The 13,882-nt window shown below is 46.8% G+C and overlaps 1 protein-coding gene across 4 annotated transcripts in view; it reads left to right on the top strand.

The window, feature by feature from the left end:
* LOC120901956 overlaps window positions 1–13,611 on the top strand; it is a 41,057-nt gene extending 27,446 nt beyond the window's left edge. For all 4 annotated transcript variants that reach the window (XM_040310347.1, XM_040310348.1, XM_040310345.1 and 1 more), the window contains 5 exons: window positions 60–241; window positions 1,594–1,795; window positions 1,888–2,013; window positions 2,096–2,238; window positions 7,710–13,611. In XM_040310347.1, coding sequence (XP_040166281.1) covers window positions 60–241; window positions 1,594–1,795; window positions 1,888–2,013; window positions 2,096–2,238; window positions 7,710–9,798 — 2,742 coding nt within the window. In that variant the 3' untranslated portion in view covers window positions 9,799–13,611. The remainder of the gene's footprint in view (window positions 1–59; window positions 242–1,593; window positions 1,796–1,887; window positions 2,014–2,095; window positions 2,239–7,709) is intronic.
* The last annotated feature ends 271 nt before the right edge of the window (window positions 13,612–13,882 follow it).

Raw genomic sequence — 13,882 nt, forward strand, 5'->3', positions numbered from 1 at the left:
AAATACTCTATTTTACCCATTTTTTATGCTCTCTCTTACACACACACACACACACACAGTCTCAATGGAACGAACCGTGGAGTCGCAAGTACACGCGAAAGTCCACCTGTTTGCCCCTGTCGCAGGTGCAGCGGCTCGGGCGACAGATACTGGAGGCGCTGCTGTTCCTTCGCGAGCGCGGCATTCCATCGCACGGCCATCTGCACAGTGGCAATGTCATCCTGCAGAACGGAGTCGCTCGGTAAGTCGTGCTTCATTTGCTGCTTTAAAACATAGCGAAAAATCTCCCCTTTCAAAGAAATTGATTTTGAAGCGCCTAAAGATATGCAATCGGTATTGCAAAAAACGCTTTTGTCTACCCTTTTTGTGCAAACTTGCTGTATTGAATCAGGTAGAATGGTCTCAGAGCATGATTCTTTCAATGAAATGATTCTAAAAAACGTGTACACACGAAACATCCCAAAAATGCAACCGAACTTCGCCCACGTAGGGACAATTTCAATCGGACACCAGCTGACCCCTTCTTTGCAACGTGAGCCATTCGATTCGTGAAACCGATTGAATTGAAAAACTTTTCAAATCAACCCAAGTTCAATGAGCCCCGATCGGGACGTGTCTCGGGGCGCATTGTCCAAAGCTTGACGTGCGACATGGTGTACAGCATGGTGTACCCGATGGTCTTCCGGTGACCATCCATTCTTTCCGTGACCTGGCAACGTTCATTTTGCCAGTCTCCCGTTGCTCGGTACGTTTGTCGAGAAGGAAGTGATCTATTTAAGTGTTGAAACGGTTTGGCCCGCACACACACACACACACACACACACATGGCAGGGGATCGGATTTCCGGATTGACCATGTTTCCGTGTATGTGTGTTTGGGTATGACTATGCGTCAGAGCACTTCGTTTCGAGCGCGTACTCGACCGCGTTGGCTGACACATTATGGGTGACGTTAATGTGACTTTCAATGCATGGACATGGACGTTAACGGGTGTGCGACCCTGGTGCAACGGAAAGCATTTGACAAATGAAGTGCTTTTCGTGAGCTAAAACTGGACAACTCATTGGCATTCACTTTTCTATGTGTAGTTCAACCCACAAACCCACAAAAAAACCCCTTTCAATGTTACCCTTCGAACAGGTTTCTATTGACAACTCAGTCGGGCAGTGGGAAAAAGGGTTCCCACTGCTCTCCCCCATTACTCTTTAGCGTGGCAATAGCAATAGCAGGCTGCTGCTGGGATGTGGAATGTTTATTGTGTGTGCCATCCACACATCCACCCGTGAAAAAGGAGAGTCAGTGATGCGTGAGAAACGGACGCTTCCTACACAACCTCAACATCAAATTGTCGCCCATAAAACCGAATGCAGTCGGGTGGAAAATTAGGCCTGGCCCTGTCCCAGAGCCGCCACGCTTTGCCATGTTTTTGTTCGAGCTGTTGACCCAATTCTAGGAATGTTGGCGATACGCTTAAGCTGTTTCTCGCCTATTCTCGGCCGATCCTCACCAAACCTATTCACTCGGCAGTAAAGCAATTGTCGGCAAAAGTAAAGCATCCTCCCAAAACTGAAGGCTTTTCATGCACTTTCGCAGATTATCCGGGTTGGAGAACGGGCTGCTTGGATTGAACTCGCGCGTTAATGCCGTCATCTGGGCCCGGTCCGCGCCGGACATCGACAACATCGACGTCATCTGCTTCGGCCATCTGCTGTTTGAGATGTGCGCCGGGTACGAGCTGACCTCGCCGCAGCCAACGCCCGGCCACTATCAGCTCGATCTCGAGCGGTACCCGCAGGTAGGTAGCACAGCAACCGAGTGGATGTGATCTTGCGTGGCTGCGGGGAACTCTGAGACCCAACGTCTGCCCATTTCTATCCCCCCCCAAAGGTGGTCGATGTGCTGCAGATGATCTTCGAGTCGCCGGATGGTCGCTACCCGACGGTGGAGGAGCTCGTGCTTTGTGATATTTTCCGCAATATCGATTTAAGAGAAATGCGAGGAACATGTGTGCCTGTAAGTATCCCCGTTAATCTGATGCAACACACGCATCATGATAAACGTGTTTCTCTCTCTCTCGCTCTCTTTCTACCAACAGTCCTTCAAACACGGTTTGAGCAGCTCCACCCTGAGCTTACTGAATGCGGTCCGGCGTCGCCAGGGTGCCATCCTGAGCGGTTCGTACAGCGAGGGCAGCTCGCCCTGCACACCACCGTCGACGCCGCGCGATCGGAAAACCGGGTGTGTACTCTTTGTCTAGCAAACTCTGCCTTCACGCTGCCTTCATTGCGCTCCGCTCCGCTCTGCGCCTCCACCATCATGCTTCCTTCTTCTTCAACCATCATTCGTCACCATCATCTTCTATGGGACAACTCTTTTACTTACCACTATTACTTTTCGCACTCAACGACACTCATTCTCACACATACGTTCATCTCATTTTCGCCTCTCTATCTTTCTCTCTCTCTCTCTTTCCCTCATGCTATCATTCTCATCCACATACACAAGCAAGCGACCAAGACGGCGACGTTAATTGTCATGACAACACGGAACACGATTGCTCATACACTCATCATTGAAGACACACTGCTCCATTGATGAACAGTTCGATTGTAGCCATGTTCGTTTTTGTTTGGTTTTTGTTTTTTTTGGTTTTCCAACGATGAGTTACTTAAGATGTTGCAGCATAGGTGTGTGTGCAATGTTGCTTTTTTCCCAAAAAAGCAGTGTTTAAATAGAAAAGTTTCTTTGGTTTTTTCCGTTTTTAGAGCCGATGAGATGCTTTGTTTTAATTTTGAATGTTTTGCCCGTTTTGTGGCTTTTCTTTTTTTTGTGTTGTTGTTTACGTCAATTACTGTGTTTTTCTGCGTTCATATTTTGTTTGCCTAACTTGTTCATACGAGTCATCTGGGCTTGTTCATGTCGGCCAAAATATGTTTTCCACAACTTCTCTTTACGCTCTAATACCAAAATCTAATATTGAACTCCGTTGTACTCCGTCTCCGTCATCCGATGTTATGCCAACAACTGCTACCCAACAACCATCACCACCACCACCACCACCACAATAACAACTACTACTACTACTGCAACCAACAACCAATGCACACTGTTACCATTCCCAACACAAATAATCCCCCTCTCCCCCTCTGCCAACACATCCTTTACCTTAAAGAAAGCAGAAAACGATGTGAATCGTTCCCAATTTATCGTGCGCACAAGCAACGCACCACACACTTTTTACGCCAACAAGGACATTGAGCGCGCGCGCGTATGTGTGTGTGTAGTGCGGCAAGGACAGAAACCATTCCACAGATAACTTCACACAGCTTCCTACAAAATATTGACCCCTAAAATGCAATGTATATCAGAGCGAGAACACTGTTGCACTCTTCTACGCTTCTATGACTATAATAAATGCCACATAAATTTGGCTTTAACAGGCTTCACACTTATCGATTATCGTTCTATCGTTGTTCTTGTTCCTTTTTCCATTCGGTTCGCGCGTCGGCCAACTTTAAAGTGCATACCCGCTGTTCCTGACGGGCCATTGTTTGAGCTACGATTGAAAGTTTCCTCGTCCTTTTTCTTTTTGGGGGGGCTAGAATGTATCCAAAAACGTGTAAGCAAGGTTGACCGAAAATACAAACCTGATGTTTGAAAAGAATCCAACACGTGCGAGTAATAAACTTTTACCCAGTAGAATCCATCTCTCTCTCTATCTCTTCCATCTCTCTATTCTCTAAAACACACAAATACACATATGGGGTACCGGTCTATTGTTTAGAGCCCCGCAATTAAGGTTAGAATGATCCTTCCCCAAAAGCCCACTCCGCTCTCTCTCTCTCTCTCTCTCTCTCTCACTCCATCCCCATCCAGCTTCTGCTGCCCAGCTGGAACAGTTCGTCCAAACGGTTCGAACCGTTGTCCGCGGCGCTGCCATGATTGACAGTAAGTAAAGCGTACGAAAAACCAACAAAACCAACTCCCATTTCGCAAAACCACACACTGAACCACAGCGAACCAGGCAAGGTTTTGAGAGCATGGAAACACACACCCACCCACCCACACTGGACGCTTCTTTACTTCGTCGTTCCGTTCGGTTGCGAGCCCACTTGTTTTTTCCTTGTTTTGCGTTCGATTTTCTTGCCGTTTTCTTGTTTTACAAAGATGTTTGCGCGTTCTTTCGTTGTTTTCAAAAAACCGCTTTGCTAATGAGCCATACCATCACACAGCAGCTGTTGGGGCGAATTTGGTCACGCAAATTGCATAACTTTAGGCGCAGTTCTAGTAGATTGGTGAAACGCCTCAATTTATGCAATCTGTTTGAATAGTTAGTTCTGTTTTAGCCATCTCTGAAACCTTAGCAATGCTGTTAGTAGAATATTTCCTTTTTTTGTTTGGCCTTTTCTACCGACGTTTCTGGTTTCTGTTGTATGATGCGATGGCATCAGTAATGTTTGCGGAATGCCTGTACACTGTAGTAGCGATTGTGATTGCGTTGACGATAGTTTCGTTTTGCCTTCGGACACGTTTACGCACACACACACACGGCTATACATTCTTCATACAAGAACACACACACAGAACACACAATCACACGCTCATTCACCCTTGAAGCGGGTAATTAGCACGCGTGTGTGGCTCAAGGAAAACCAGCACCACCGGGCAGCGGCGCTTCTTTCGTTTGCTTTCCCTATTTTCATTTGTTTCCCTCCCCGTTCACCCGTGTTTTTCTTAATTCCCCTTAGCCCCGCCACCAATAACACTCACACAATATACCTAAAACCACGGCATAACATCGGCATGAGTAACAGCGGCAGCCACGAGCAGCGTGCCCACTTTTTGCTGTCCACGTTTTAAAAATGTGTTTGTCTTTAATGCTTACGTTTGCATTTCTCTCGGTTTCTTTTTTGTTTTCTGTTCTGTTCGCTCTAGTACTTGTATCAGTTTGAGATGGTTGTTTTTTTGTATCATATTTGTTTTAGTGAGGTCTGTTACCGCTTTCATCGCTCTAGACAAGTGCAGGCAGTGATGCTGTGTTTGTGTAGTTTCTACATTTGCTTACACATTTGCACAAGCGTTTTTTTTTTTTTTTTGCCGTTTTGTTTAACCTCGTTTGATATCATTCAACCAATTCAATCTGCTTCGTGCCAGCTAGATAGCATCAAAAATGAAAAAAGCAAAGGAAAAGGCAACCAATAAAATAAACAGCAAACAATCCATCAGTCAGCCAATTGACGAGCGTTTTGTGGGCTGCACAAAGTACTGTAAAATCTGCGTCTTTTTTTTCTTTTCTCTCTCTCTCTTCATGACTCATCACATTTATCATCGTTCCCTCAATCATATCACGCCATACATCATCTCATCGTCCTTCCATATAGGACATTATGAAGAACAGCACACGTGCGTGTGTGTGCTGTACTTTGTTGGGTTTGAATTTGTTGTTTTTTTAATATTATTTTTGTTTCTCATTCCTCCCATTCCCCCATTTCGCCATGCTGGCAACTGTTTTTTTTTATTACGGTGGGCTGTTTTTCTTCCCTGGACAAACGACTTCGCAACGAACGCTGATAACATACAAACAAAAACAACAACAACGACGATGAGGAAAATAAATCGCGGAACGCGGTCACAGCATCTTCGATGAGCGATCCACACGCCAAAACACGCACCCCAGCTACTACCATCCAGTTCAATACGATGAGTTCGAGTTTCGTTTGGCCTAACGACGCTACCAACCCTCCCACACACACACACACACACACATACCTTCACCTTCCGGTTTGATCGGTGTGTGTGTGTCTTGTTTTTTTGTTGTGTGTGCCATACCCAATCCCATACTTTATGGATTGTTTCCTTCCCAAAATGCTTCATCATGATTGGGTTGCTAACACATGATGATTCCGGGAAGGCATCGGACTCCCGGCCAGCAACACGGACCACCTACACAGGCCAGCTGTTGCGTGCCGTTGCCCTTTTTACGCGTTGGCGTAAGCGAATAACCTTTCCTTAACAAATGGTTCCTCCAGGGCTCCAGGTCCGGACGGGCGACATTGTCTCTTCCCCGCAAATTAAACCGAAAGCCACACGTGCACGCGTGCGGTTGGACTGTAATATATTGCAGTGGGTTTACTACTGTTGTCGCTATCGCTGTATGTGAGTGTTGTGTCTATATGTGTCTGATTATAGAGTATACAAAGGAATTGCTGATTATAGTATAAAAGGATTGGTATCCCCCTGGAACGATCTTCTTCGAGCAACATTCGGAATTTAGGTAAGAACGGCGAAATTGCATCTTACTGCTATCTTGATTCCCGTTTTAACGCGCTAGTAAAGCGTTGTAAAGTTCTGCTCCACCCTGTGTGAATGAAATTCGCCAACAAGGCAACGACTGCAATGCGCATTACATACATTTAGGCGTTTTGTTCCTGCCTTGTTACAAACTCCGCTTGGAACACTTGTGCGTCCAGAACAAAAAGCTTTCACATCCCTGCGTACCGTCACTAAATGACACTAAAGCTAGCCTTCCGTACTGTTGTATGCTCGCTATTCCGCTTAATTACTTCTAAATCGACTGCAGTGCTTTTCTAAAACGGCCTCCCGGTTGCTGTTGTCTAAAGCGCTAAACACTAGCAGCTTCCCAGTGTATTGTCTGACAACTTGTTCCAATTTATTATCTTCCACCGAGCCATCGAATAAAAATGGCATCAACAGTATATATCACCCACCATATCCACCCAGCCTTCCGTTCGTGTAAGCGTGTCGAGTTTGTTTCTTCACATCACTCCTCTCCTTGGCGACGTGGTTGCTGCCAGCGTCCTTGGCCTACATTGCGCTACACGTTGCGTTATCATTCGCGTATCGTTCCACCTGTAACGCAACAACTGCCCAGGCGAACCCCCCGTGTCTCCACTGTTATCATATTTGCTTGATAGTATCATCACGAGCACGAGCACCCAGTTCGCACAGCGGGAAGTAAGGCAGGCTGGAGGTATAAATCAATTCCACTGACCGCTTTATCGACAGCCGTACCTAGCGCTCGTTAGCCAGCATCGCCTTCCCCTAGAGGGACCATCAACGAGCCTAATGAGAGGATGGACCGTCCTACGCCAACCATTGGCTATCGAGAATGGTCCGAAAACATCGTTCTGGCCACATAATAATGGCTAACATTGTTAGTAATCTCCCCAAACGCTAGGCGCTATTAGAGTCAACGTCGCGTTCGTTACGTTCTCATGCTTATGTTTATCGAACCAGCAGTGCCATTAGTGTCGTTACAGTAGTTTATCGCTTTCCCCAGGAAGTTACTACGACCCATCACCCCGGCTTTGTTTCATCGTATACTATTCATTCATTCGTCTGTCTACTGTAGCTGTTTCGTTTCTAATGCTTTCTTCACACGCCTCACTGTCACTAAGCTTTTGTTTTGATACTCTTGCACACACACAGACACACACTCGAACACATATTGCTCTATTCATGCATATTACTAGCTCATGATTTGTCCAACACCGGGTGGTATATGAACACCCTTTCAGTGTGTGTGCGTGTGTGTTGTACTGTGTTTCATGTGTGGCGTTGTACTTGTTGTTTCGTGTGGATTTATCTATATCGTCCCGTACGGTTTCCTCTCTTGTCCCTCATTCCTTCTCCCATACCGCTCTCCCCCCTTCCCCTCCGTATCGAATTTCCGTCTTTTTTCTTTATAGTGATGTAGAATCCTCCGATCTGTCTAGTAGTGATTCTGAAGATCTGTTAGATGAAATAGTTATAGCGTCAGCCCGCATCGACGATCCATGCCATTACGATCCACTGAGCTCGCCGATACATTACTGTGACAATAATGTCCACTCGGACGATAACAGCAATAGTAACAACCACAACAACAACACAATCATTCGTATAGATTCGATCGAAGAAGCGCACGGGTCCGGCACGCCGTCGTCGTCGGGGGCGGCGGCTGCATCGGTGGCGGGCGGTTCGGGCGGCCCGGCGGCCGGTGCGCCCGTCTGTCTCAACCCGTCCTCCGCGTACAAGAACTCCAAGTCGCGCCGCATGGAGTACAGCCGGCGCGGCATGATGCTCGGGCTCAACAACCCATCGCAAGACTCCGCGTTCGGTTCCATGACGGACGGCGAATCGTCCAGGGCGTCCAGCTTTAAGCTGAGCAGCTTCGCCTCGATGAACTCGCCGATCGACGAGGGCGTGGAGGATCTGCTGGCGGAGCAGATAGGGCTGCCGGCGGCCGGTACCGCCACCGGGACAGACAACCTCGCGACCACGATTGCCAACATGAAGTACATCGATTCGACTGGGTCGTCCCCCTGCCACGACTATCATCATCACCAGCAGCAGCAGCAGCATCAGTCGCAGATGCTGCCGCAAACGTCAGGCTACGGCTCTGTCGTGTGTGCGGTGAGCAGCTCCCGAACGGAACCCTCGATCGCATCGCGTGACATCTCGCCAAGCCCTGGGCCTCGCTTTTTGGAGCCTCCCAAGCTCATGATCAACAATCACTCATCCACGACGACGAACTCATCGCTCTGCTACACCCTCTCCCCGCTGCGCAAGTGCGCCACGACCGAGGTGTTCTCGCAGAAGTATCGCGTCTCCTCGTTCGAGGACATGTCGTACAACTCAATCGCGCGCAAGTCAATCAAAAACACGAGCCGCAAGATCTTCCGCTCGTTCGAGGAAGAGCGCCGCATCGATTCGGCCTTCATGCCGATCGACACGACGCGGCCGCCGGCCCCACCGTCGAGCGGCAAACTTCAGCAGCAACTCTCCCTGCCGCCGATGCTGACCCCGTCGCCCAAGCACGTGCCGTCGCCAGTGTCGCCCTCGCGCAAGTACCACACCGCGCAGTCCTACCAGAACCTGCACACGATCGTACCGACGGCCCGGGAGCGCGGTTTGCAGTGGCGCAGCAACTTGATCAAATCGAACGAGTGTCTGTTCGAGACGTCGTTCAACAGTGTCTCGCCCGCCGCACAGCATCACCATCACCAGCACCACCATCAGTTCCGCTCAGTGTCCAGCTTTTCCGGCAGCCATCATCTCCGGTCGCACGGTTCGCAGGATCTCCCCACAACCGCGAGCGGCAGTGAGATGAGTTGCGACCGGTTCATCCTTACCCCGGAACCGCTCCCACCCGGCAGCCCGTCCCGTACACCCTCCGTCACGTCCACCGCAATCTCGTCCCCGTCCGCATCGCTCGCGTCCACGAGCCGGATGCGCCCGAGCCGAACCGACCGGCAGCAACTCTTCTCGCTCGCCCGGTTCAAGCACAGCACAATCCTGGACAGTGTGTCCATCGAGGACTTCTCCTCGGAGATGTCACTGCGCGGGGCGGCCTCGACCGTCTCGCGGCGCTCCAACAGCCCGGCCAGCCCCTCCAGCCGCAGCGCGGCCAGCGGTGCGTCCACCTCGTCCACCGGCGACGGGGCGACCACGCTCGAGTACGAGGCGAAACCGCTCACCTCCGACCTTACCTGCACGTCGGACGCGTCCGACACAACCAGCGAGGATGCGACCAGCGTTAGCACGACGGACACCTCCCTGCTCAAGTCACCGGTGCCGCAGCGGACGACACCGGCGGCGCCCCCGCTGTCCGGCGAGCAGCACTACATCGTGCGCCACAAGCATGCCGCGCGCGACGTACGCCAGTACCTGGACGATGGGGCGGGCGGGCCGGCCGGCGACGAGTACGGGGCCAGTGGCAGCGAGGAGAAGACGCCCCTGCTGGACGGTATGGAGCTGTCGCCGATCTCGCCGACCGAATCGGAGCAAATGTTGTGATAATATCTGGGCTCGGTCGGGTGCGCCAGCCGCTTCTCCGATGACTTTGGCGACTCTGTTCAGGCCGAGATACTGCTGTAACTCCACTGCGCTGGGTGGACGGGAGAGATACGGAGCGAGAGGGAGACAGAATGAACTAGAAGAAGAAGAAGAGGAAGAAGAAGAAAAACAGATCACTTTTAATCAGTCAGCATTTAGGCGTGCCAGAGATGATGATGATGATGATGAAGTTACATTTTACTAACCATTTTTTCAAAACAAAAGTAAAAACTCAACCTCCTACCCCACGAGTATGAAAACTATTCCAAATTGCATGGTAGCTACTTGAGTACTACTTAGACTAATTATATGATGAGAGGATGTGCGGTGCAGCCACTCACGTCTAAACCGGGTTGGTTCGATTTTAAACACGATCCTTAGGTACTAGATCTCCCAAAAACAGGGAAGCGGGTGAATTGGGAACATCTGCCCGCGCGTTATACGATAGAATATATGTACAGACATATTCCTGACTAGAGCCTGCCACCTGTCTTTTCTAGTGTAGCGTGTTCAGCTTCTAAACCCCGGTCAAGTATGGCCGGATTTTACATTCAACTTTACACAATCAAACAGGGAACTAGAGAACTACCGACCGTTTTTTCCCCTTCAAACCCGCACACTAAACCCAGTGTGAGCATTAGTCCAGTCCAAGTCAAGACAGTCAGTAGGTAGTAGGCTGTATTACAATAGGTTTTTCCCTTTCTGCATCTCTCTCTCTCTCCAAGTAGGCTAGTGGTAACAGAGTTCCATCTTGCTCACTTTTATCTCTCTCGCTCTCTCTCCCTCTCTCTTGAAAGTAAAACTCCCTTGAATTTATGGGCCACCAAAACATTCCTGTCTATCGGTGCCAAGTGCCAATTGTCCTGAACGATACGCCACGTGAGAAACTGCATCCCCCCAATCCAGGAGACAAAAAAACAGGCGCGAAATGTAAACCAAAGGAAAGGAACTGCAAGAACAAACTGTCAATCAAGATGTAATCAGTATTGAAATGATAAAATATAATGATATAAACAAGGCTAAGGATGGCTCTGCGCGTGGTCAAGCTCCGTGCAGTATATATATTTTGGAATGCGACTTAACGTTAAAGCTAACCCATCCGACGTTACATTAGGGCCACAGTAAGTGTCAGGTGCAACGTAATGGCATGCAAAGTCAAAGCAGGCGATGAGATACTAAGCGATAATCGGTTTATATTTCTAGCTATTCTAGCTCGGGCAAACAATATTAACTCCTAATTCCACAGCTGAGGGATATCGAAAGCGGGCAGCGGGATGTGATGATGGGTGGGTTTGGATATAAAAGCTATATAAAACAAACGAATAGGTAGTAGGCTATATTATACACATCCATACAATTATTTTAGACAACATCATCGATCGACGGGTTAAAACAATTTGCTTGAACGGTGTGAACCGAGTCCGAGACCGGGGTGTAATGATAGGATTAGGAGAGCGAAGAAGAAGGAAAAACGTGTAAAACTGCATCCCAATGTCACGAGCTAGCCATGTAAGAACACTAGCAAAATCTTGAAAATATCAATCAAACCCCGTTCACTTGTTTTTGTACCCTTGTGTGTATGTGCTCGAGCGACAATTCCCTTAGTAGTAACGAGACCCCCGTTAGTAGTAATGAAGCCCCTTTAACGACAGTTTTAGCTCGTAACTCGTAAAGAAGAATAAAAAAGAAAATTATTCACATTGAGGCCAAACAACAACTAAAACAAAAATAAACAAACAAAAACACATTAACAAGAGAAAACGTGTTGGAAGCGTGTTACTAAGAAGAAATTCATATACTGAAACATATTTTCCTATGGTATCTGTTTGTGTTTTGACCTGTACACCACGATTATTAATCATTTATAGCATTTAAATCTTTCTTCACTGTACCTCTCCACGACTTATCTTTCTTTTAGTCTTACTATTTTCCTCTATGTTGCTACTTATAAGATCTAACAATAAAGAAGCTTGTGAAAACTAGAACTATACAAAAGGCAAATGAAAGGAGAGACATAGAGAGAAAAAGTGCATCTGTATAAAGCTCCATCCAAAAAATACAATTCATTACACTAACTCGCTGCAAAGCAAACGAGAGCATAACAACAGATTCGATGGTAACCGTTGATAGAACAATTTCACAAGAACCGTCCCTTGTAATCACAATACACCTTTTTAGGGAGTAATAAAAATGCTAATAAAAAGGGCAAATTTGTTTCCTTGCCATCTTGTTCGAACCAAATCACCAAACCACCCTTCTTCTTTTATCCCCCTTTTCTGTCCCCCGTTTTCAAGCCCAAGAAGACGTTCAATGATAAAAAAGAGAAAAGAAAACTCATGTGTGTGTAGGTAAATACGGTATAAAATAACACAGGAAATTAATTAACTGCTCAATTGACACCGTACTAACACATAAGTACGTATGAATAAATAGGAACAAAAAACTGATAAAAATAGTGAAAGCCCAAAGCACTGGTTTTAGTTTCACGGGTCCAATGCTAAACATCGATCAAAATGAAAAATCCCGAACATAAGAAAATGGAATAAGTGTAAGCAAATAGAGAGAAACAAAAGAGAGAAACAAATCTTATTTTTTATCCAATAAGAGCAAACTCGATCGTTCCATTTGATGCTTACTGACAGAAAACACAGCCCACACATGATTCAGCTTATTACAATAGGAAAACATTCAATCAACAATGCTAAAACCATACATATTGGACAAATACAAATAGAAGAAGAAGAAAAAAAATTAAACAAATGGTAGAGAATACAATCAATGAAAATCAGATCGTGCGTAAGATGGGAAAGAGAGAGAGAGAGAGAGAGAGAGAGAGAGAGAGAGAGAGAGAGAGAGGTAGAAAGAAGAGAGGAACGAAAGAGCAAATCTATAATAGTTCAGTATATAAAACATTCGAGCTTGATCATTCTAGTAAAACAGAACGATGATGAAATATAACGTACACATAGTAAAACGCGACGCGATCCCGATGGTGCAAACAGTGGAGCAAACCAAACCCAAACTTTACCAACAAATCTTGTAGCATGAACCAACACAACATAGAATGTAACCTTACACTAACAACTTGCCAACCGAACAACAAAAGGAAAAACAAATAATATCTAAAACACAGGAGATATGTCACACATCTCGCAAAACCCAATAACTCGGAAGGATTCGTTCCCTTGCTTCTGGTGTCTGGGTCTGGGTGGTCGGAGGGAAAACCCCCTGTACTACCAGAACCAGAACCATCGAGTGTCAACCGAAGTACGTAAATAAAGGTAGGGACATAGGCACGTACGCTTTCCATCAGCGAGTCCATCATAACATTCTACCATTCTTTACCGTTAATGCTAAAAATCTTATGAACAGAGCCCCCCACCTCCCTCCCAATGTCGCGACGAAATCAAAAAGCTTTAACCACGCGTCGTCATTTGTGTTCCCTTCCCCCCTTTCCTCTTTCGGTAGTAGTGCTTAAACATGGAACTAATTGTTTCGTTCGTGCGTTTGTTGAGAGAACAAATCGTATTATCGTGAAGCTATCAAATGCTGTCATACTTTTTGCACACATTCGCAGCAAAACAACAAAAAGAAACTTTCAGTTTAGGGAAGAAAGAGGAGGATGATAAAAAAGCTTCTCTCCTTGCCCGCCCCAACAAAAACACTGCTTTCCTGTCTTGTGCTCGAATTCCACTTTTCTTCGCCAATTGCGAGGTCATATCAAAGTCCAAATTCAAAACGAATTCTAGCAATAAAATGGAACGAACTTTCAAATTCTGTTGTTTTGTTACTGGTTTTCTACGACATCCGAATTTGAGGCGATCAGTACACGTGTACTTACACATGTTACGATCAAGTTCGGATCCAACAGGATTCTTCTTCGTTTGTCGCATGTTTTTTTCCTATTTCCCACAACACGCAGCAGTATTCAATTTTCAAATTTGAATTTTCATCTCCTTCGACCACTTCTACGAACGATCACGATTTCGTGATCACGGTTTTCAACATCATTTTCATGTTTTATTCAATTTCTTTCTGAAACAAA

This window comes from Anopheles arabiensis, chromosome 3, assembly GCF_016920715.1.
Source record: "Anopheles arabiensis isolate DONGOLA chromosome 3, AaraD3, whole genome shotgun sequence".
Taxonomy (NCBI): domain Eukaryota; kingdom Metazoa; phylum Arthropoda; class Insecta; order Diptera; family Culicidae; genus Anopheles; species Anopheles arabiensis.